Consider the following 23,019-nt stretch of genomic DNA (forward strand, 5'->3'; position numbering starts at 1 on the left):
TTAACCACTTCAGTAAAATGGGATCATCCTCTTCTGCCCTAAGTTTCAAAATCTGGTATAAATTCCCACTGTCATCCGTGTGGCCTCTAAAGGCTTGTCCCTGTCTTACTACATGCCGCACCGAACTAACAATTTTCATCAAGCAATGCCTTGCGTCATCCTGCTGTTTACCCCACGCGCTGGATAACTGGACACTGATTGGATTTAGCTGGTGTGCTGTTACAATTACAAAGTGGCGGTGGGTTTGGCAGTTTTGATGTGCTGTGAATTTTTCAATGGCTTTTCTCCAGTTCCTAAATCCTGCACTAATGAAGGCTAATCTGCTCTTTGGCCAAAAGATGGCTGGCTTGAAAACACAACACTCCTTTTATTGATGGATTATAATGTAGCCAGGGGAAATCGCGAAACCATCTCTCTTGAAACGTCAACACTCTGTTGGCAAGAGTTTGCGGTTCTATAAATTGTGGGTGTGGCTGATATGGTTTTGTGCCATCACTGAGGTAACTGGACAATGCTGTGCCACTGTCCCCTATACTGGTGCTGCTGGCAACAAGGGTGACACTTGGTCCTGCCGTGGCTGTGACACTGTCCTCTGAAGTCTCTCTCCCTGGCTCTTTCCCTTTCACCACCCTAACTGACTCACAGTCTGTCTCCTAGAAAATAAATAAGGTGTTTGCCGTACTCCTAACTACCGGTACCCAAAACTACACAATTAATCACAACAGCAATACCATTGCCGTAAACAAATCTTAGTTTAGTCACCAGTTTAAGTTGAGAGTGGGGGTATCCGTGGCATTTTCCAATTATGTCCCTATTTTACAAGTCAAAAAAATTGAGAACCTTTCATAATGTTGCCAAACAAAGACTCAACAAACTTACCTGAGACTCCCTGTCTCTGCCAATCTGTCCCTGCATATCTGTCCCCAGCTCTGCTGTCTGTGCCATCTGTTGCCTGCTCTGCCTAATGACATCATTGTGAAACATTTCCATTAGCATTTCACTTCTTTCTTATGAACATTTTATCAACTAGTCTTTGAGATTAGGCTACTAGAGTTCTTACTATGCGTTTTGGTGTACTGACAAATACTCTGATGTCCGTCTTCTTACTTTTTTCTGCCATTTTTCTACCTGGCTGGCTGGCCTAGCTGCACACACATTTACACAACACATGCTGCAACCTTTTGTAATTTTAATAGTTTGTTTCATATTGGCTGGCTTCCAACAATAGCTGAATTTGTAAAGCTAGCGAGCACCAATTCCGTTTCTGTGTGTTTGCTATAATCTTTGCTACCTGGTTAAATAAAGGTGAAATAAAATAAAATAAAAAAAGTTCACTAGCGACAATTTATCTTTTGCAACGAGACCATTATATATATTTAAGACAATGGTAGAAGAGAGTGTAGTTCTGTTCTGTTCAGTTTGGACTTCAGTTTATCGCTAACCTTATCGCAGGGACTTTGAAGCACTCCAGCTGCATGCTGATCTTGGAATAAACTGACGATAGCAAAGATTCCATCTTTGACGACGCCACATAAATGGAATAGGTACTAGCTAGCTTGATAGTTAATGTTTGCTTTAGTTTGCGCGCTAGCTCTGCAAATGCAGCTAGTGTGTGAACCCTGCCAACATAAAAATAAATAAATAACATTGCTATGGACCTGCTATGGATTGACTGGATTAACCTCACGTCAGTTACGTACATGTCCCTTTCGGACAGTAGATACGAACCCTCTATTACCTTGCCAGCTAAAGAACTGGCAGTGGATCAAACCATTGTGAGGCAAAGGGCGGGGGGGTCGCAATCTTTTGAAACTTAAAAACGCGCTATTAAGTGTCTATAATCAGCACAAGTGCTTTCATTGCGTATTATTAATATTATTGAAATTACATAGTTATGTTTACAGTGATATATTGGGGGGGACAAATCATATTTTTCCCAAGATGGGGGGGTCGTGTCCCCCCCGTCCCCCCTGGGATTTCCGCCTATGTAACTCTAGGCCTTTAATGGAAAAAAAATTCATGTCTATGCTGCTGGGTGAAATAGGTTAGGGTGAATGTGAGGATACTTCTTTCATGGCACATGCCTGCTAATTGGAGTTAATTTATCCTGCGGGTGCAAACAGGTCCTTGCAGTCTCTGACTGGTGACAGATGGTAGTTTTATTTTCAGCCTCGACAGGGAAGGCACCCAGAGGTCCGGTGAATCTAAATTGGAAACGTCACATGAGGCTTGAGGCCTTTTGCCGGAGTCTTGGCTCGCCATATGGCACGTGTCGGAGAAAGGGGAGGTCATTGATCCCACCATTGTCCACGCAGGGATTTTACAAAGTGCATCCATAGGTGCACTACACCATCAGTCAGCCTCAGCATCAATACTATAAAACTGCAGCATCCGAGGTTTGCAGACAGATTGAATCAGGACTTATCAAAGGATATGGAACTCTTTTAACAACATAAACTGCATTAAAAGGTAATTATTTATAGTTTCAGTTTTAAGAATGTCTCCTGTCAGCTTTTTATTACATGTAGACTGCTATTTGTGTTGGGTATAAACATTACTCTGCTAGTGTTTTTTTGTGTGGCAAACTGTGGAGTTTTATAGCCTATATTTTTACACTTACTAGTACATCGTACTGAGAAGTGGTTAATAGTTGAATCTGTCTAAGCTCAGATCATGCAGTTACATAATCATACATGGGCGTTAGGATTACATAGAGTTACACACATTTGCCGCAGGTGTTTTGTATCAGCAGTTTTGAACTATGTAAGTAACTTTCTCCTTCTCTGCCCTGACAGACCGTCTAACACAGAGGACAACGCCATGCCAGTGTCACAGCAGGATGTTTCCAAATGGACCGAGGAATGCCGCGCCACTCAGAACATGGAAACAGTAAACGGTGCGCACAATACCATGAGTAATGACGATGATGATGGATTCAACAGAATGGAAGAGAATAATGACGATGAGGAGCAGGGGGAAGAAGGAGGGTCGGGGGAAGAAGAGAGCCTTGAGGAGAGTCCTAAGAGGCATGGTACCAAGAGGAAGAAAATGACAAAAGCCCGACAACAGAGGTTTAAGGTCCGGCGCATTAAGGCCAATGAGCGAGAGAGAAACCGTATGCACGGGCTCAATGACGCACTTGAGAGTTTGCGTAAAGTTGTACCTTGCTACTCTAATACTCAGAAACTTTCCAAAATAGAAACATTGAGGTTGGCAAAAAATTACATATGGGCTCTCTCTGAGATCTTGCAATCGGATGAAAGTCCAGAGTTGATGTTGTTTGTGCAGGCTCTATGCCAAGGACTGTCCCAGCCCACCACCAATCTAGTGGCAGGATGTCTGCAGCTCAACCCCAGGACGTTTTTACCAGAGCAGGCCCAGGACATCCTGTCTCAGGTGCACCAAACATCGACTGCATCCTTCTCTTTGCACCCCTCCTATCCTTACCCTAGCCCGCCGTATGGTACCATGGACAGCTCCCATATCCACCACGCCAAGCCCCACACTGTCGACAATGCGCTTGAGCCATTCTTTGAAACTACATTCACAGACTGTACCAGCACCAGCCCCCGGTTCGAGGGACCACTAAGTCCACCATTGAGCGTGAATGGGAACTTTTCCTACAAGCACAAGTCAATGGCGGAGTTCGACAAGAGCTATGCCCTTTCGATACAATATGCAACTCAAGGTCTGGCGGGAGTACAATGTCTTCATCCGTTTTATGCAAGCTCATCACAGTGCTTTGATATTCCCATGGACAACTTTATGTCGTATGAGACTCATAAGGAGAGGATGCTGAACGCTTAGCTCAATGTCATATTCCAGAAAACATGAAACCCATGGACAATGAATGCACTTGTAAATGATTTATGTATTTATTTATGTGTTACTACCTTTACGGGTAGAATTATCTTTTTTGTATGACATACAATTATACTGTTTCATTCTTCTATGCGAACTTCTTGATAGAAAGAGCAAATGAATGTGTATTGCCCAATCCAATCATATACCAAGAGCAATAGTTTGGATTCATCAAATAATTGTTACAACAAACAATAATGGAAATAAAAGCGTTTCTATATGTATGACTTTGTTTGTGTATTTCTCAACCAATTACTTATCCCTCTTTGTAATGATTATGCTATCAATGTATACCATTAATTAGGCTACTCACTCTTTTACCCAAGCATTAGCCTACAAACAAGACACTGTATATGCTGTCCAGTGCTTAAATTAGAACCTGGAAAAAGATGTAGGCTAACTAACGATAATGGACATCCAGCTTTGCATTGGTACAAAATGTGCCAAAATTGGCTAAGTCCAGCTGACTGCCAAAAAAAAGATGGCAATAGTCATCATCATGTCTTTCTCCTTTCAATGTGTCAATACTCTAGCTGCTCTGAAGTTGTTGGACTTTCATACATATGATTATTAGTCAATAACACAGTTATTATTCCATTTGTCATTAGCCTCTGATGTTTGCCTATCAATTACTTTGGTAGTCAAAACACAACAGGATACTGAACACAACAAGATGCAACATGTGGCCTTCCTCCACCATTCAAGCTTCAGACAGAGTCAGTAGACATCAGATCACGGGTTCAAATAGTATTTGTTTTCTTTCAGATACTTTAGCTGCGCTTGATTAAGCTTGCCAGGCTTAATGGAACCGGTGCAATAGTGCCAAAATTGCAAACCCCACCCATCTGGCACTCCAGGAAGGTTAAATTATACCACAAAGTATTTTAAATAAAGCAAATACTATTTGAAGGCACAGTATGTGTGGATGGTATGGTTTGTGTTTATTTTTTATTTTATTTGTTATGTTTGGAAAGTTGAGTGAGTGAGTAATGAAATGGTTGCATATCCCAGAGCCAATGTATTGCTGTGAGCCGGGTATGAGAGGGCTTTCAATGTTGTTCAGATGATGGATATACTTTTATAATGAATTATACGTCTTATTTATTTATTGTCCTATCATGGAGAACTACATTTTATTTAATTTTTTTAAATAAATTATATCTAATTATTTATTATCCTATTTTAATGGTACGGTCCATGGCACTATACCCTAGACACCCACCTGAAGGACCCAGATACTAAGGAGAAGTCCCTAACTGTTTTATGTGCTCGCTGTAAGCGGTCTGTATGCAGCTAAAATGAGGTCAGAGACCAAGAGCAGCACTGCCCCCTCAAGATTCTGAGCCTGCTTGGCAGGGTTGGTCCTGCAAAGCCAAAGCCCCCTAAAGGGAGAGCATAATATACAAGGAAATTCTCAAAGCTGCTAATGAGAACCTTGACGACCTTGTACCTAGCCGGTGGGGATTCCGGTGGGGTGCCCCCACCCAGGCAGTGGCAGTGCTGGCAACACTAGCTGCAGTAACCCATGGGGAGGGGGTCACACTCGGACATTCAGAGAGGGGGTATATTATTATGGCCCTGGCGGCACAAAATCAAAGTCGGACTGCATGGAGATGCGTGGGGACATGGTCATGACGGGTGGCCGTATTGTGGGTGTTTCAGGAATAAGGTGTACATTTGACCTCCATTATCTAGGATGTGACAATGGTAAATAAATCTCTCAATTTTTGCTCATTTTTTGTGCGGTCTTGCAGGCCTTCTCATGCAGCTGCAACTGCAAGTGCATTTGTAAATCATGACCCATCTTGAGTTGGGCTCTGGGATGGTGCAATTGTTGAGAAAGTGAGCTTATGGTTGTGTGGGGGTAAGGGCTGAGTGTGTGTGGGTGTATGTGTGTATCCCACAACTGTTGCGAAGGAAGAAGTAAAAGATGTTAGGGACAATAGAGGATGATCCACAGATATATATAATACAAATCGAGGTGAGGGCAATGGAAATGCATATGGCAATTGATCTACTTCAATTCGGTAAATGGCACTGTATGCTCTTTTCAAAGAATGGATCCCTGTCGGTTCAGGGCTATGGGATACAGGGGGTCGAGGGTGGTCTGCCGGGCATTGGGATGACAAGCCATCTCGAGATGAGGCCTTTTAGCGGGTGGAATAGTAGGGACCAATTGGAGGTTTACTTAGTAAAAATGCAAATATCATGGTACAACTATATAGACACTCAATCATTATGTTACTTTTTAATAGTACGTTTACAAAAATATATTCTGATTAAAAGAATGAAAGGTGTGTCTCATTATGGTAAGTGGTGAAATAAGTATAGCCAGTTACAATTGTAATGGCTTAGCAGATAATAAGAAAAGACGATCAGTATTTACCTGGCTAAAAGAGAAGGATTATAATATCTATTGTTTACAGGAAACCCATTCAACAGTTTTAGATGAAGTTTTGTGGAAAAAGAACTGGGGGGGCAAAATATATTTCTCCCATGGGCAAAGAAATTCAAAAGGGGTGATGGTTTTAATTAACAATAATTTTGATCCAAATGTGCAAATTGTCCAAACAGATCCTCAAGGTAGATGGATTATTTTAAATATGTTATTGGACAATAAACAAATATGGCTTGTTAACCTATACGGTCCGAATAATGATGATCCAAGCTTCTTTGAAAATATATATAAGAATTTATCAACTCTACAAGCAACACTAGACTCTATTATTATAGTGGGAGATTTTAATACGGTCTTAAATACCTCTATAGACCGGAAAGGAAATCACACTACAAACTATCACCCTCAGGCACTTAAGGAAATCATGAATGTCATGGATATATTGGAATTAGTGGATATATGGAGACTTAAATACCCTGATTTAGTGAGATATACATGGCGGAGGCTGAATCAAGCTAGTCGTCTTGACTACTTTCTTATACCATTCTCTCTGGCACCAAAAGTTTAAAAAGTGTTGATAGGGGACAGAATGCGGTCGGATCATCACATAATTGGCATATATATTTCTCTTACAGAATTTCCACGTGGGCGAGGATATTGGAAATTTTATCAAAGTCTACTAGATGATAAATTGTTTAGAACTAGGACAGAAGATTTTATAACTGACTTTTTCAGACATAACATAGGTACAGCAGATCCCCTTATTGTATGGGACACTTTTAAGTGTGCCTTTAGAGGCCATGCAAATCAGTACTCATCTATAAAACAAAGGGAATTTAGATCAAAAGAGTCCATATTAACAAAGGAAATTGAAGGACTAACAGTACAGTTAGATAGCAATAAAAACGGTACCATAGAGGCACAGAATAAGTTAGAGGAAAAACAAAAAGAAATGGAGGAACTTATTCAAGAAAGATCCAGTGTAATATATTATAAAAATAAAGCGAACTGGATGGAATATGGGGAAAAATGCACCAAATTATTTTTCAATCTTCAATATAGAAATGCTACCAAAATTTTTTTATTAAAACTTGTTACAAATGATGGAGTCACGCATGATTCACCAAATTATATTTTGAAAGAGGAAGTAAAGTACTTTAAGAATATGTTTTCGTTTCAGGCTCCTCCATCTCCACTAACTGAAACTAATTGTATGGATTTTTTTCCTATTAATAATGTAAAATTAACATCTGTACAGAAAGACTCATGTGAAGGCCAAATTACAGAGGAGGAACTGCTTGATGCAATTGGGGCCTTTAAGGATGGGAAAACTCCAGGGCTGGATGGCATACCAGTGGAAGTATACAAAACTTTTTTTGATATACTCAAAGGACCATTATTAGCTTGTTTTAACCACTCCTATATAAATGGTAGATTATCAGACACGCAACAAGAAGGTCTGATATCGTTATTACTGAAACAGGACCCAAGTGGTATATATAAAGATCCAGTCCAATTAAAAAATTGGAGACCTCTTACACTTCAGTGTTGTGATGCAAAAATCCTAGCAAAATGCTTGGCGCATAGAATAAAAAAAGTTTTGTCAGATATTATTCATCCTAATCAGACAGGTTTTTTACATGGACGATACATTGGAGATAATATAAGGCAAGTACTGGAAACAATAGAACACTATGAAATATCGGGGACACCAGGTCTGGTTTTCATAGCTGATTTTGAAAAGGCTTTTGATAAAGTACGACTGGAGTTTATATATAAATGCCTAGAATATTTCAATTTTGGGGAATCTCTTATAAAATGGGTTAAAATTATGTATAGTAACCCTAGGTGTAAAATAGTAAATAATGGCTACATCTCAGAAAATTTTAAACTATCTAGAGGAGTAAAACAAGGTTGTCCACTATCGGCATATCTATTTATTATTGCCATCGAAATGTTAGCTGTTAAAATTAGATCAAACATTAATATTAATGGATTAGAAATCCGTGGCTTAAAAACTAAGGTGTCATTGTACGCTGATGATTCATGTTTTCTTTTAAAACCACAACTAGAGTCTCTCCACGGCCTCATAGAGGATCTAGATACCTTTGCTATCCTCTCTGGATTAAAACCAAATTATGATAAATGTACCATATTACGTATTGGATCACTAAAAAATACACATTTTATATTGCCATGTAGTTTACCAATTAAATGGTCTGACGGAGATGTGGACATACTCGGTATAAAAATCCCAAAAGAAAGAAATGATCTCACTCCAATAAATTTTTATAGAAAGTTAGCAAAAATAGATAAGATCTTGCTACCATGGAAAGGAAAATACCTGTCTATTTGTGGAAAAATCACCCTGATTAACTCTTTAGTCATATCACAGTTTACCTATTTGCTTATGGTTTTGCCTACACCTAGTGACCTGCTTTTTAAATTATATGAACAAAAAATATTCAATTTTATTTGGAACGGCAAGCCAGATAAAATTAAAAGGGCCTATTTATATAACGAATATGAATTCGGAGGGCAGAAATTATTAAATATTAAAGCATTAGACCTCTCACTAAAGGCATCAGTCATACAAAAGTTATACTTAAATCCAAACTGGTTCTCTAGTAAATTGGTACGAATATCTCATCCTATGTTCAAGAAGGGCCTTTTTCCCTTTATTCAGATTACACCTGCTCACTTTCGGTTGTTTGAAAAGGAAATAATCTCCAAAATATCCTTATTTTTTAAACAAGCCTTAGAAAGTTGGTTGCAATTTCAGTTTAATCCACCTGAAAGGACGGAACAAATAGTACAACAAATATTGTGGTTAAATTCAAATATAGTAATTGATAAAAAAAACTGTATTTATCGAAGAAATTAAAAAAAAAGGTATAATTTTTGTGAATGATATCATAAATAGGACTGGTGGAGTTATGTCACACATGCAGCTAACACAGACATATGGAAATGTCTGCTCTACCCAAAATTACAACCAATTAATTGCAGCATTACCACAAAAATGGAAGAGGCAAGTAGAAGGGGGAAAAAGTAAGGAACTTGTATGTCGGCCCTGTATTAAAGAACATAAATGGTTAAAGAAAAGTGTGATAAATAAAAACATATACCAATTTCATTTAAGGACCAAAAAACTGACAGCTGTGCCATATAAATTGCAAAATAGTTGGGAAGAGATTTTCGATGTACCCATTCCATGGCACATGGTTTATGAATTGATACGCAAAACAACGCCGGATTCAAAACTTCGAATTTTTCAATTTAAATTACTGTACAAAATTCTTGCAACTAATAGAATGTTATATATATGGGGTATACAATCTTCCCAGCTCTGCAGATTCTGTTGTGAGGAGGCAGAGTCATTAGATCATTTATTTTGGTATTGTCCATATGTAGCTCGTTTTTGGTCACAGGTCCAGGAATGGCTGAAGAATTGCAACACTTGCCTAGAACTAACGCTACAGATAGCAATACTGGGGGATTTGAAAAGCCATAGTCAATCAATCAATAATATAATAATTATTTTAGCAAAAATGTTTATTTTTAATTTACAATCTGTAGAAGCTATGAGAATAGGAAGGTTCAAATCTTTTGTGAAGCATCACAGCACAGTTGAAAAATATATGGCAAATAAAAATCCGAAATGGATGATGTTGGAAGATAGATGGGAAGGGTTGAGTGGAACTGAAGGGTGGGACTAATAACAAGATAAACAATGTAGGGCATACGGGATCTGTGAAATGTGTATAGGTGCGGAGCTTTTGTGAAATAGCACAGTTACAAGTGGAAATAAAATTGGATGGACAACAGAAATAGAGGAAGGACTAAGAACAAACAAGAGAGAACTATTATAAAGGAGACTGTGTCTGTAAAATAGGTATAAGATGTATAAATTGAAGGTAAAAGCAGAAGTGTTTATTAGTTTACTCCAATTGGGGGAGTGGTTGTAGGGTTGCGGGGAATAATAATAAAGGTATATTCTTTAAAAAAGTATGTATGTCTATATAGGTATGTGTATGTATATATGTGTATATGTATGCATGCGTGTATGGATATATATATTTACCCCAAAAAATATGGGGGATTGGAAATGATGCAGACAATTACATTGGAAGCAACATTCTTTCCGCAATATTAAGCTGATCCACCCCTAGAAAAAAGAAAAAAATTAAAATAAATAAATAAAAATACTATTTGAACCCAAATATGGACATAAAACAATCAGCACAAACTGCTGCCAAACGTTTTGTATTGTAGATATGTGGTAGTAGAGTAGTGGCCCGAGGGCACACACTTAATGTGTTGTGAAAAGTGTTATGAAATGTAATGTCATGTAATATTTTTAATTGTATATAACTGCCTTAATGTTGCTGGACCCCAAGAAGAATAACTGCCTTGGCAGCAGCTAATGGGGATCCTTAATAAATACAAATGCAAACATTACACGCTACTGTACAGTATAGTAATATGTAGTACACAGTATGAGTATACTATAAACTCTGAAGCCTTATATTATGAATGTGTGAAACACTATTAGACCTGAACCCGAGGACAAGTAGATTGATAAAGAAGAGTGTCTCTCCGAGTGCTGATGTAGTCTATAATGCTTTTGCTGGCTAAGGCTATGCCCTGTAATAAGACTTAATGATATAATCCCTGTTATTGTTGTGCAGATGTTATGAAACCATATTCCTCATCTACGGCCATTTTATGAGATCATTACGTCCTTTATCCACCTCTGCATTAGAAATGACACTCTGTAGTCTCCAAGGTTAATGAGGTGGCATCCTTGTTGTCCACATTATTTCCACAATACACTATTTACAAGGTAGTAGCCTATACTGTGCTTTTGATTTGAAATGATCAGGGGGCCCATAAAAATATAATTCACACCACATATAGTATATGCAGTACAATGCAAACACAAACAGTGACAACCTATTTGTGCGTTGGTTACGCCCTCATGATACAAAGCCAAGCTTGACAAGGCTAGCTAAGTATTAAGGGCCAACCGATTTAGGTGTCATGAGATTAAATGAGGAGAAGACTCTCTTAATTGGAAACAACTTCAAAACTATTTACTGAAGTCGTTGTGTGTAAAGAGGGAAAATGTGTATATTTTGGGATGTGAACACTCAGCGTGTTTGACCTGACGAAGATTCGTTTCGGATCGAAACGTTGTCAATAAAGAGGTGAATTGGGAGATTTAGCAGTGTGCGGGCCTTCTCGTTCTGTAAAGAGGGCAAAACCATCATGTGAATGAGATTCTCCCTATATTGCAGCAACACCCACCCCCGTTAGACAGACTGCTGTAACTATTATCCGCTGAGATAGTTACCCTTTCAAATAATACGCATAAAGCATCATACCTAAATGTTTAAGTATTATCGTATATGTTATCTTATATTGAATACTATGGTGATGTGGAAAGACAGAGGGACCAAACAAGGAATGCCAGAGTGGAGGGGGATGCATGACTCCAGTGCTCCCAACTCTATCATGATCCCGACAAAAAATTCAGTATGTCCAAAATATTATATGTCAATGTGTTCCCAACAAATATGTCTAGCGGCACTCTAGCCAATAAAAATGTTTGGTTTCAGAAGTGTCTGAGTAAATGTTCCACTCCATGACTTATTACCTGACTAAATAAAGACTATTAACTGTAAATGGTATGATAACTAAATGAACCCTCAACCGGCTGGTAAAGCATGTTTTGATAGTAGAATTAAAAGTAGATATGAAACAAAACTTAACTTGAACTTGATTGGTCATCTCTCCGAGCTCTCCTTTCAAATACATGTAAAATAAATACTGCCCATCTGTGTGTGTGTGTGTGTGTGTGTGTGTGTGTGTGTGTGTGTGTGTGTGTGTGTGTGTGTGTGTGTGTGTGTGTGTGTGTGTGTGTGTGTGTGTGTGTGTGTGTGTGTCTAAGTGATCTACTTTAGGGTCAGCTCCAGAGATTGGGTTAACCACTTCTGAGAATCAGCCCATGCTCGGGTGGGGTGGGTTCACGGGTGCTCATTTAACCCCGATTGAAGAGGGTAATCCTGGGGCCTGTAATAAGTCACTGGATCAGATGGTCAAGGTCGAGGCATGTAATGGCATGACAGGTTTGTGTTCGTAAGGCACCAAATGGGAGCAGTGGGCCCATAATCCCAGTTACCTTCTAGGGATTTACTTTCCAATCCAATTTTAGCCTGTCATTTCAGTTAAGATTGTCAGACTAATACAGATTAGCCTATTTACTGAGCCAAGCATGTTATGTCTTCCTTGAGCATTCAGAGCAGTGAGGCCACCTTTGTTTGTTAAATGACCTACAATCTATGTACATACAAAGTAAACAAAAAGTGTTGGCATGGACCAAGCCAATGTTTGCAGACTTCACTGACCTCAGATACTTTAGTGGATACATTTTGGGCTGACATTGTCTGATATTTAATCTGATTGAGTGGAGGTCAGTCCAGGTAGGAAAGGAAGAATGTACCTCCATTTTAAATTTGAGAACATTTTAAAACAATATTTAATGAATTTAAAAACAAACGCCATACAACTTTAATATTCTGATTATAGGTTAGCAAAACAAGCTTAATTCACTTATCACAGCTATTCAACTGTCATTGATGGGCAAAAATTACAAAATGCAATTACAAAACACAAATACAAAATACCATAAAGATCAATGCATCAAATTATACAACGGGTGGTTCTAATCCTGAATGCTGATTGGTTAAAATCGCATTCCAGCCGGTGTCTATTCCACAAGTTACCACCGGCTAAATCTATGATTTAAAATGCCTATTTACTCTGTTCCCTCTGACTGCACAATCCACTGTCTCATCATTCCAGCCAGGCAGGTTTATAAACTTGATCTCCACTACAAAAAAACACATTTTATTGGTCACATACACATGGTTAGCAGATGTTTTTCGAGAATAGCGAAATGCTTGTGCTTCTAGTTCTGACAGTGCGGCAATATCTAACAAGTAATCTAACAATTCCACAACAACTACCAAATACACACAGATCTAAGTAAAGGGATGGAATAAGAATATATACATATAAATATATGGATGAGCAATGACCGAGCAGCATAGGCAAGATGCAATAGATGGTATAAAATACAGTATATACACATATGAGGTGAGTAATGCAAGATATGTAAACATTATTAAAGTGGCATTATTAAAGTGACTAGTGATTTTCAATTCAATTTTATTTTATATAGCCCTTCGTACATCAGCTAATATCTCGAAGTGCTGTACAGACACCCAGCCTAAAACCCCAAACAGCTAGTAATGCAGGTGTAGAAGCACGGTGGCTAGGAAAAACTCCCTAGAAAGGCCAAAACCTAGGAAGAAACCTAGAGAGGAACCAGGCTATGAGGGGTGGCCAGTCCTCTTCTGGCTGTGCCGGGTGGAGATTATAACAGAACTATGCCAAGATGTTCAAAAATGTTCATAAGTGACAAGCATGGTCAAATAATAATCATGAATAATTTTCAGTTTTCATAGTGATCCATTTATTAAAGTGGCCAATGATCTCAAGTCTGTATCAGCCTAGTGATGGCTGTTTTAACTGTCTGATGGCCTTGAGAGAGAAGCTATTTTTCAGTCTCTCGGTCCAAGCTTTGATGATACAGACCGACAGGATGCTCTCAATTGTGCATCTGTAAAAGTTTGTGAAGGTTTTATTTTTATTTGTTAAATTTTTTATTGAACCTTTATTTAATTTAACCTTCAATGACGGCCTACCAAAAGGCAAAAGGCCTCCTGCGGGGACGGGGGCCTGGGATTTAAAAAAATTATATAAATACAGAACAAAACACACATCACAACAAGAGAGACAACACAACACTACATAAAGAGAGACCTAAGACAACAACATAGCAAGGCAGCAACATATGACAACACAGCATGGTAGGAACACAACATAACAACAACATGGTAGAAACACAACATGGTAGCAGCACAAAACATGGTACAAACATTATTGGGCACAGTCAACAGCACAAAGTTCAAGAAGGTAGAGACAACAATACATAACACAAAGCAGCCACAACTGTCAGTAAGAGTGTCCATGATTGAGTCTCTGAATGAAGAGATTGAGATAAAATTGTCCAGTTTGAGTGTTTGTTGCAGCTCGTTCCAGTAGCTAGCTGCAGCGAACTGAAAAGAGGAGCGACCAAGGGATATGTGTGCTTTGGGGACCTTTAACAGAATGTGACTGGCAGAACGGGTGTTGTATGTGGAGGATGAGGGCTGCAGTAGATATCTTAGAAAGGGGGGCCTACGAGGGTTTTATAAATTAGCATCAACCAGTCTTGCGACGGGTTGTCGTGGAAAATTGCAAGATTATGTTATAATGCTTGTAAGATTATGTTATAATGCTTGTATTACATTATAATAGTTGTTAGGAGAAATTGATCTAAAATCCATGTATAACACTTGTATCTTTGATAAACATTTATTTTGAGTATTTCTGGAAATTGATGTGGCTCTCTGCAGAATCACCGGATGTTTTTGGAACTACTGAACATAACGCGCCAATGTATACTGATTTTTTAAATATAAATATGAACTTTACCGAACAAAACATACATGCATTGTGTAACATGAAGTCCTATGAGTGTCATCTGATGAAGATCATCAAAGGTTAGTGATTCATTTTATCTCTATTTCTGCATTTTGTGACTCCTGTCTTTGATTGGAAAAAATGGCTGTGTTATTCTGTGAATAGGCACTCACCTAACATAATCGTTTGGTTTGCTTTCGTCGTAAAGCTTTTTTGAAATCGGACACTGTGGCTGGATTTACAACAAGTGTATCTTTAAAATGGTGTAAAATACATGTATGTTGAGGAATTTTAATTATGGGATTTCTGTTGTTTTGAATTTGTCGCCCTGCACTTTCACTGGCTGTTGAAGAGGTGGGACGCTAACGTCTCACGTACCCTACAGAGGTTAAACAGGTCAACATTCCCAAAGCTGCAGGGCCAGATGGATTACCAGGACGTGTACTCAAACCATGCGCGGACAAACTGGCAAGTGTCTTCACTGATATTTTCAACCTCTCCCTGACTGAGTCTGTAATACCTACATGTTTCAAACAGGCCACCATAGTCCCTGTGCCCAAGAAAGTGAAGGTAACCTGCCTAAATGATTAGCGCCCCTTAGCACTCACGTCGGTAACCATGAAGTACTTTGAAAATCTGGTCATGGCTCACATCAACACCATCATGCCGGAAAACCTAGACCCTCTCCAATTTGCATACCATAAATAAGAATTTGTTCTTAACTGACTTGCCTAGTTAAATAAAGGTTAAAGATGACGCAATCTCATTCGCACTCCACACTGCCCTTTCCCACCTGGACAAAATGAACACTTATTTGAGAATGCTGGTCATTGACTACAGATCAGCATTCAACACCATAGTGCCCACAAAGCGCATCAGTAAAATAAGGACCCTGGGACTAAACACCTCCCTCTGCAACTGGATCCTGGACATCCTGACGGGCTGCCCCAAGGTGGTAAGGGCAGGCAACAACACATCTGCCATACTGATCCTCAACACTGGGGCCCCTCAGGGGTGGGTGCTTAGTCCCCTCCTGTACTCCCTGTTCACCCACGACTGTGTGGTCAAGCACGACTCAAACACCATCATTAAGTTTCCTGACAACACAATATGGGTAGGCCTGATCACCAACAATGATGAGACAGCATATAGGGAGAGACCTGGCAGTGTGGTGCCAGGACAACAACCTCTCCCTCAATGAGAGCAAGACCAAGGAGCAGATCGTGGACTATAGGAAAAGGAGGGCCGAACAGGCCCCCGTTAACATTGACGGGGCTGAAGTGGAGTGGGTTGAGAGTTTCAAGTTCCTTGGTGTCCACATCACCAACAAACTATCATGGTCCAAACACACCAAGACAGTTGTGAAGAGGGCACGACAAAACCTTTCCCCCTCAGGAGACTGAAAAGATTTGGCATGGGTCCCCAGATCCTCCAAAAGTTCTAAAGCTGCACCATCGAGGTCATCCTGACCAGTTGCATCACCACCTGGTATGGCAACTGCTCGGCATCTGACCGTAAGGCGCTACAGAGGGTAATGCGATCGGCCCAGCACATCACTGGGGCCAAGCTTTCTGATATCTAGGAACTATATACTAGGCGGTGTCAGCTGAACAATTAATCAAATGGCAACCCAGACTATTTACATTGACCCCCCCACCCCTCCCCCTTTGTTTTTACACTGCTGTTACTCGCTGTTTATTATCTATGCATAGTCACTTTGAAAAAATTACCTAGAATTACCTGTACCCTTGCACATTGGTACCGGTAACCCTGTATGTAGCCTCATTTTTGTTATGTCATTTTCTTTTGTTACTTTTAGATTTTTTTTTATTGTAATTTTTTTCACTTTAGTTTATTTAGTATATATTTTCTTAACTCTATTTCTTGATCTGCATTGTTGGTTAAAGGGCTTGTAAGCATTTCACAGTAAGGTGTGCACCTGTGGTATTCGGCTCCTGTGACAAATAATATTTGGTTTGAAATAATATCCGACTTTGGAAAAACACTCACACTGCTTGGAAAGTTCAGTAAAAATATTTAATGATCTACATTCATAATGGATGGCAATGAAAATGTTTCTTAAATGAAATTAGGATTATAGTACAGATATAGACACCTATACAGCTAGAGTATTTGGGTTAATTTTGGGTTAAGTATGGTACTGGTGAGGCGTGTATGTTGTTAACCAGTGCCACCATGTGGGTCCTTGAAGTGTTGCAAAAGCTTTCAAACCAGTGGTTTCTAGAATAAGCACTTTCCTTACTTGAAATCAGTTCAACGTCATGTAATGGGTAACATCCTAAAGAGAAGTACCATTTTGTGGAATTGACATACATAGGTCATGCAATTCCAAAATAACTGAGTGTGTCAAGCTGTCTTTATAAAAGTTATTAACAGACTATTTAAGAAAATGAAACATACAACATTTCAGTGCAATAGAGTGCTGAGGAGTGCCGATGTCATTTTATAGTTCACAAAGCAAATTACTGTTGCTGGTACATCGATAACGATAAGGTTACTTGCTTCCTCCTCTGAATTTAGGAGGCGGGATTATGTGTGACACCACATAAAGCCAGTAATTTTAATACACCAATCGTAATATCTTATAATCTTGCCTAATTTAAAATAAGTACTGCCTTGTAGAAGGCACGTTCACAGAAGGGTGTGGTTTACATAGCTAGCTAGCTAGTTAGTCTACTGCAGGGGCGAAAATCTGATATCAACCTTGGAGGGGACAATTACATTAAATTTTCTCAAGAGCAATTCCTGAGGGGGACACCAAAAGTAGTGCTGTAACACATAGCATACGTTGTTATATGTTAAATGTATATTGAGGAACCATAATTCCTACAACTGGATAATTGATAGGTACAGTAGTTAACTGAAGGGTTTTCCCAACTTGTTCAAATGTTTAAATCATTATAATTCTACTACTAATAATAGTTATAGCAGTGCTCCTTACCAGTCCAGTATGTATGCATGCAGGTATTCGTACTTACAACCAGCAATATCAAGAAAGGTCAGTAGGTGACAATGGTACTGTATGGGTGTAGTTTTCATAAATACAATGAACATGGTGTGATCACATCTAAAAGAATCTCCATTGAGAACCATCACAAAGTTGGTCTCCGTATTGAATTGACCTTTTAATTTGACTTTTTCTGATACATTTATATAGTCATTAAATATGTGCACCTGGCCTGAGTCTACTACAATATCTTTGCAAGAACAAAAAGCTTAAAATAAGTACAGTTCTAAAAGCAAAATAACTACTTCAATGAAAAACCCAAATAAATCAAACAAAATATCCTTCAGTCAGTGTCTCAACTCTTCAAACAGCAGCTATGGACAAGTATGTCGCACAAAGTATGCAATTTTAAATAAAATAACATGAAATAAATAATTTGTAAGTGTACTGAAAACTACTAAACAAAAGAACAAATATCAATTACACCAGGGGTTCTCAAACAGGGGTCCATGGACTAATTGCAAGGGGTCCGTGAAATAAAAAAGTGTAATGAATGTAGTCAGTACCACAAGGTTTCCAGTAAATTTACATATAATATAGAGGGGAGGTCCCTGAGGACCGCTCAAAACCTTGCCTGCCTTGCCTCAAAATATGCAGGGGTTCCAGTACCCCAAAAAGGTTGAGAACCACTGCTATACACACTACTGAACAAAAGAACCGAGCATATGTTTGCGGGTTTCCTCAACAACACATCAGTTGCCACTTTCGCAATGCCCTCGCCTGTTGTCTCAGACACCCTGTATAGCCCAATAAACTCCTTGTGAGGGTCATGGTCAACATAACGCAGACAGACATTCTCCTGTTCAGCACCAGAGACATCTTGAGTACCATCAACAATTAATGAAATCTCAGCTGCAATGCCTCGAATGACTATTGGCCATGATGTTCAGAATTTCATTCTGTGCTTTGGGGCCTGTGTACATTGTGGTACGCTCTGTTAACCACTTCAGTAAAATGGGATCATCCTCTTCTGCCCTAAGTTTCAAAATCTGGTATAAATTCCCACTGTCATCCGTGTGGCCTCTAAAGGCTTGTCCCTGTCTTACTACATGCCGCACCGAACTAACAATTTTCATCAAGCAATGCCTTGCGTCATCCTGCTGTTTACCCCACGCGCTGGATAACTGGACACTGATTGGATTTAGCTGGTGTGCTGTTACAATTACAAAGTGGCGGTGGGTTTGGCAGTTTTGATGTGCTGTGAATTTTTCAATGGCTTTTCTCCAGTTCCTAAATCCTGCACTAATGAAGGCTAATCTGCTCTTTGGCCAAAAGATGGCTGGCTTGAAAACACAACACTCCTTTTATTGATGGATTATAATGTAGCCAGGGGAAATCGCGAAACCATCTCTCTTGAAACGTCAACACTCTGTTGGCAAGAGTTTGCGGTTCTATAAATTGTGGGTGTGGCTGATATGGTTTTGTGCCATCACTGAGGTAACTGGACAATGCTGTGCCACTGTCCCCTATACTGGTGCTGCTGGCAACAAGGGTGACACTTGGTCCTGCCGTGGCTGTGACACTGTCCTCTGAAGTCTCTCTCCCTGGCTCTTTCCCTTTCACCACCCTAACTGACTCACAGTCTGTCTCCTAGAAAATAAATAAGGTGTTTGCCGTACTCCTAACTACCGGTACCCAAAACTACACAATTAATCACAACAGCAATACCATTGCCGTAAACAAATCTTAGTTTAGTCACCAGTTTTAGTTGAGAGTGGGGGTATCCGTGGCATTTTCCAATTATGTCCCTATTTTACAAGTCAAAAAAATTGAGAACCTTTCATAATGTTGCCAAACAAAGACTCAACAAACTTACCTGAGACTCCCTGTCTCTGCCAATCTGTCCCTGCATATCTGTCCCCAGCTCTGCTGTCTGTGCCATCTGTTGCCTGCTCTGCCTAATGACATCATTGTGAAACATTTCCATTAGCATTTCACTTCTTTCTTATGAACATTTTATCAACTAGTCTTTGAGATTAGGCTACTAGAGTTCTTACTATGCGTTTTGGTGTACTGACAAATACTCTGATGTCCGTCCGCCATTTTTCTACCTGGCTGGCTGGCCTAGCTGCACACACATTTACACAACACATGCTGCAACCTTTTGTAATTTTAATAGTTTGTTTCATATTGGCTGGCTTCCAACAATAGCTGAATTTGTAAAGCTAGCGAGCACCAATTCCGTTTCTGTGTGTTTGCTATAATCTTTGCTACCTGGTTAAATAAAGGTGAAATAAAATAAAATAAAAAAAGTTCACTAACGACAATTTATCTTTTGCAACGAGACCATTATATATATTTAAGACAATGGTAGAAGAGAGTGTAGTTCTGTTCTGTTCAGTTTGGACTTCAGTTTATCGCTAACCTTATCGCAGGGACTTTGAAGCACTCCAGCTGCATGCTGATCTTGGAATAAACTGACGATAGCAAAGATTCCATCTTTGACGACGCCACATAAATGGAATAGGTACTAGCTAGCTTGATAGTTAATGGTTGCTTTAGTTTGCGCGCTAGCTCTGCAAATTCAGCTAGTGTGTGAACCCTGCCAACATAAAAATAAATAAATAACATTGCTATGGACCTGCTATGGATTGACTGGATTAACCTCACGTCAGTTACGTACATGTCCCTTTCGGACAGTAGATACGAACCCTCTATTACCTTGCCAGCTAAAGAACTGGCAGTGGATCAAACCATTGTGAGGCAAAGGGCGGGGGGGTCGCAATCTTTTGAAACTTAAAAACGCGCTATTAAGTGTCTATAATCAGCACAAGTGCTTTCATTGCGTATTATTAATATTATTGAAATTACATAGTTATGTTTACAGTGATATATTGGGGGGGACAAATCATATTTTTCCCAAGATGGGGGGGTCGTGTCCCCCCCGTCCCCCCTGGGATTTCCGCCTATGGTCTACTGGTGCCAAAATTTGACTGTAGGGTGTCAGCAAATATAATTAATGTTAGATGATTAGACTACTTTCAGGTTGAAGAACCATCTACCATTATGTGGTACTGAATTTCCCCTTTAACAATGATATTGTATCATATATTTGTTATGAAGCAATGTCCGTCCTCAGTAGTCCCAGCTGTGCCTTCGTATATTCTCCATCTTTTCCTCATACTTACTCTTAAAGAATCCACTCTGTGAACAAAGTCCTTGATTTCGTATACCATGAAAACAGACATGCATAGTTTTAATTAACAATTAACAATTGTTAAATGTTACTTTGTTAAAATATACTGATATTGACAATGTATGGCCTTAAAGACTGTAGATGAAAAGCAGCAGTAGCTTAGTTTGGCATAATACACATTCACATTGTCACGTCCTGACCATAGTGCTTATGTGTTTTGCTTGTTTTAGTGTTGGTCAGGACGTGAGCTGGGTGGGCATTCTATGTTGTGTGTCTAGTTTGTCTGTTTCTGTGTTCAGCCTAATATGGTTCTCAATCAGAGGCAGCTGTCAATCGTTGTCCCTGATTGAGAATCATATATAGGTGGCTTGTTTTGTGTTGGGGATTTGTGGGTGGTTGTTTTCTGTGTCAGTGTTTGTGCCACACGGGACTGTGACGGTTAGTTTGTTTTGTTATTTTGTAATTGTATATTGTTTTCATGTTATTAAATCATGGAAACTTACCACGCTGTACATTGGTCCTCCGATCGTTCTCGCCTCTCCTCGTCCGAGGAGGAGGATGAAATAGACTGCCGTTACAGAACCACCCACCGAACTCGAACCAAGCAGCGTGGCTACGGGCAGCAGCAGCAGCAGCGGCCCACTACACAGGACTCCTGGACATGGGAGGAAATTCTGGAGGGAAAAGGACACTGGGCTCACATTGGAGAATATCGCCACTCTCGTGAAGAGATGGAGGCAGCTAAAGCCCAGGAGCGGTGGTATGAGGAGGCAGCACGGAAGTGTGGCTGGAAGCCCGAGAAGAAATCCCCAAAATGTCTTGGGGGGGGGGGGGTTAAAGGGTAGTGTGACGAAGTCAGGTAGGAAACCTGTGCCCACTTCCCATGCTTACCGTGGAGAGCGGGAGTACGGGCAGACACCGTGTTATGCGGAAGAGCGCACGGTGTCTCCTGTACGTGTGCGTAGCCCAGTGCGGGTTATTCCACCTCCCCGCACGGGCCGGGCTAGATTGAGCATTGAGCCAGGTGCCATGAAGCCGGCTCAACGCGTCTGGTCTCCAGTGCGTCTCCTCGGGCCGGTGTACATGGCACCAGCCTTACGTATGGTGTCCCCGGTTCGCCAACACAGCCCAGTGCGGGTTATTGCACCTCCCCGCACTGGTCGGGCTACGGGGAGCATTCAACCAGGTAAGGTTGGGCAGGCTCGGTGCTCAAGGGAGCCAGTACGCCTGCACGGTCCGGTATATCCGGCGCCACCTTCCCGCCCCAGCCCAGTACCACCAGTGCCAACACCACGCACCAGGCTTCCAGTGCGTCTCCAGAGCCCTGTTCCTCCTCCACGCACTCGCCCTGTGGTACGTGTCTCCAGCCCGGTACCACCAGTTCCGGCACCATGCACCAGGCCTACTGTGCGCCTCAGCCGGCCAGAGTCTGCCGTCTGCCCAGCGCTGTCTGAGCTACCCGTCTGCCCAGCGCCGCCTGCGCTGCCCGTCTGCCAAGCGCCATCTGAGCTATCCGTCTGCCCAGCGCCACCTGCGCTGCCCGTCTGCCCAGCACAGTCTGAGTCTGCCGTCTGCCCAGCGCCGTCTGCGCTGTCCGCCTGCCCAGCGCCGTCTGAGCTACCCGTCTGCCCAGCGCCGCCTGCGCTGCCTGTCTGCCAAGCGCCATCTGAGCTGTCCGTCTGCCCAGCGCCTCCTGCGCTGCCCGTCTGCCCAGCGCCGTCTGAGCCGCCCGTCTGTCCGGAGCCGTCAAAGCCGCCCGTCTGTCCTGAGCCACTAGAGCCGTACGTCAGTCAGGAGCCGCTAGAGCCTTCCGTCAGTCAGGAGCCACCAGAGCCGCCCGCCAGTCAGGACATGCCAGAGCCGCCAGTCAGCCAGGAGCTGCCAGAGCCGCCAGTCAGCCAGGACCTGCCAGATTCGTCAGTCAGCCAGGACTTGCCAGAGTCGTCAGTCAGCCAGGACCTGCCAGAGTCGTCAGTCAGTCAGGACCTGCCAGAGTCGTCAGTC

General features: G+C 40.9%; 1 protein-coding gene across 1 annotated transcript; it reads left to right on the forward strand.

Moving 5' to 3' along the window:
* Nucleotides 1–2,781: 2,781 nt before the first annotated feature.
* LOC139531358 (neurogenic differentiation factor 1-like) lies at nucleotides 2,782–4,028 on the forward strand. Its single transcript, XM_071327824.1, has one exon. It carries the CDS (start codon nucleotides 2,821–2,823, stop codon nucleotides 3,805–3,807), a length of 987 nt encoding a protein of 328 aa, XP_071183925.1. The 5' UTR covers nucleotides 2,782–2,820; the 3' UTR covers nucleotides 3,808–4,028.
* Nucleotides 4,029–23,019: the final 18,991 nt, after the last annotated feature.

The sequence above is a fragment of the Salvelinus alpinus genome, chromosome 10 (assembly GCF_045679555.1).
Source record: "Salvelinus alpinus chromosome 10, SLU_Salpinus.1, whole genome shotgun sequence".
Classification (NCBI taxonomy): domain Eukaryota; kingdom Metazoa; phylum Chordata; class Actinopteri; order Salmoniformes; family Salmonidae; genus Salvelinus; species Salvelinus alpinus.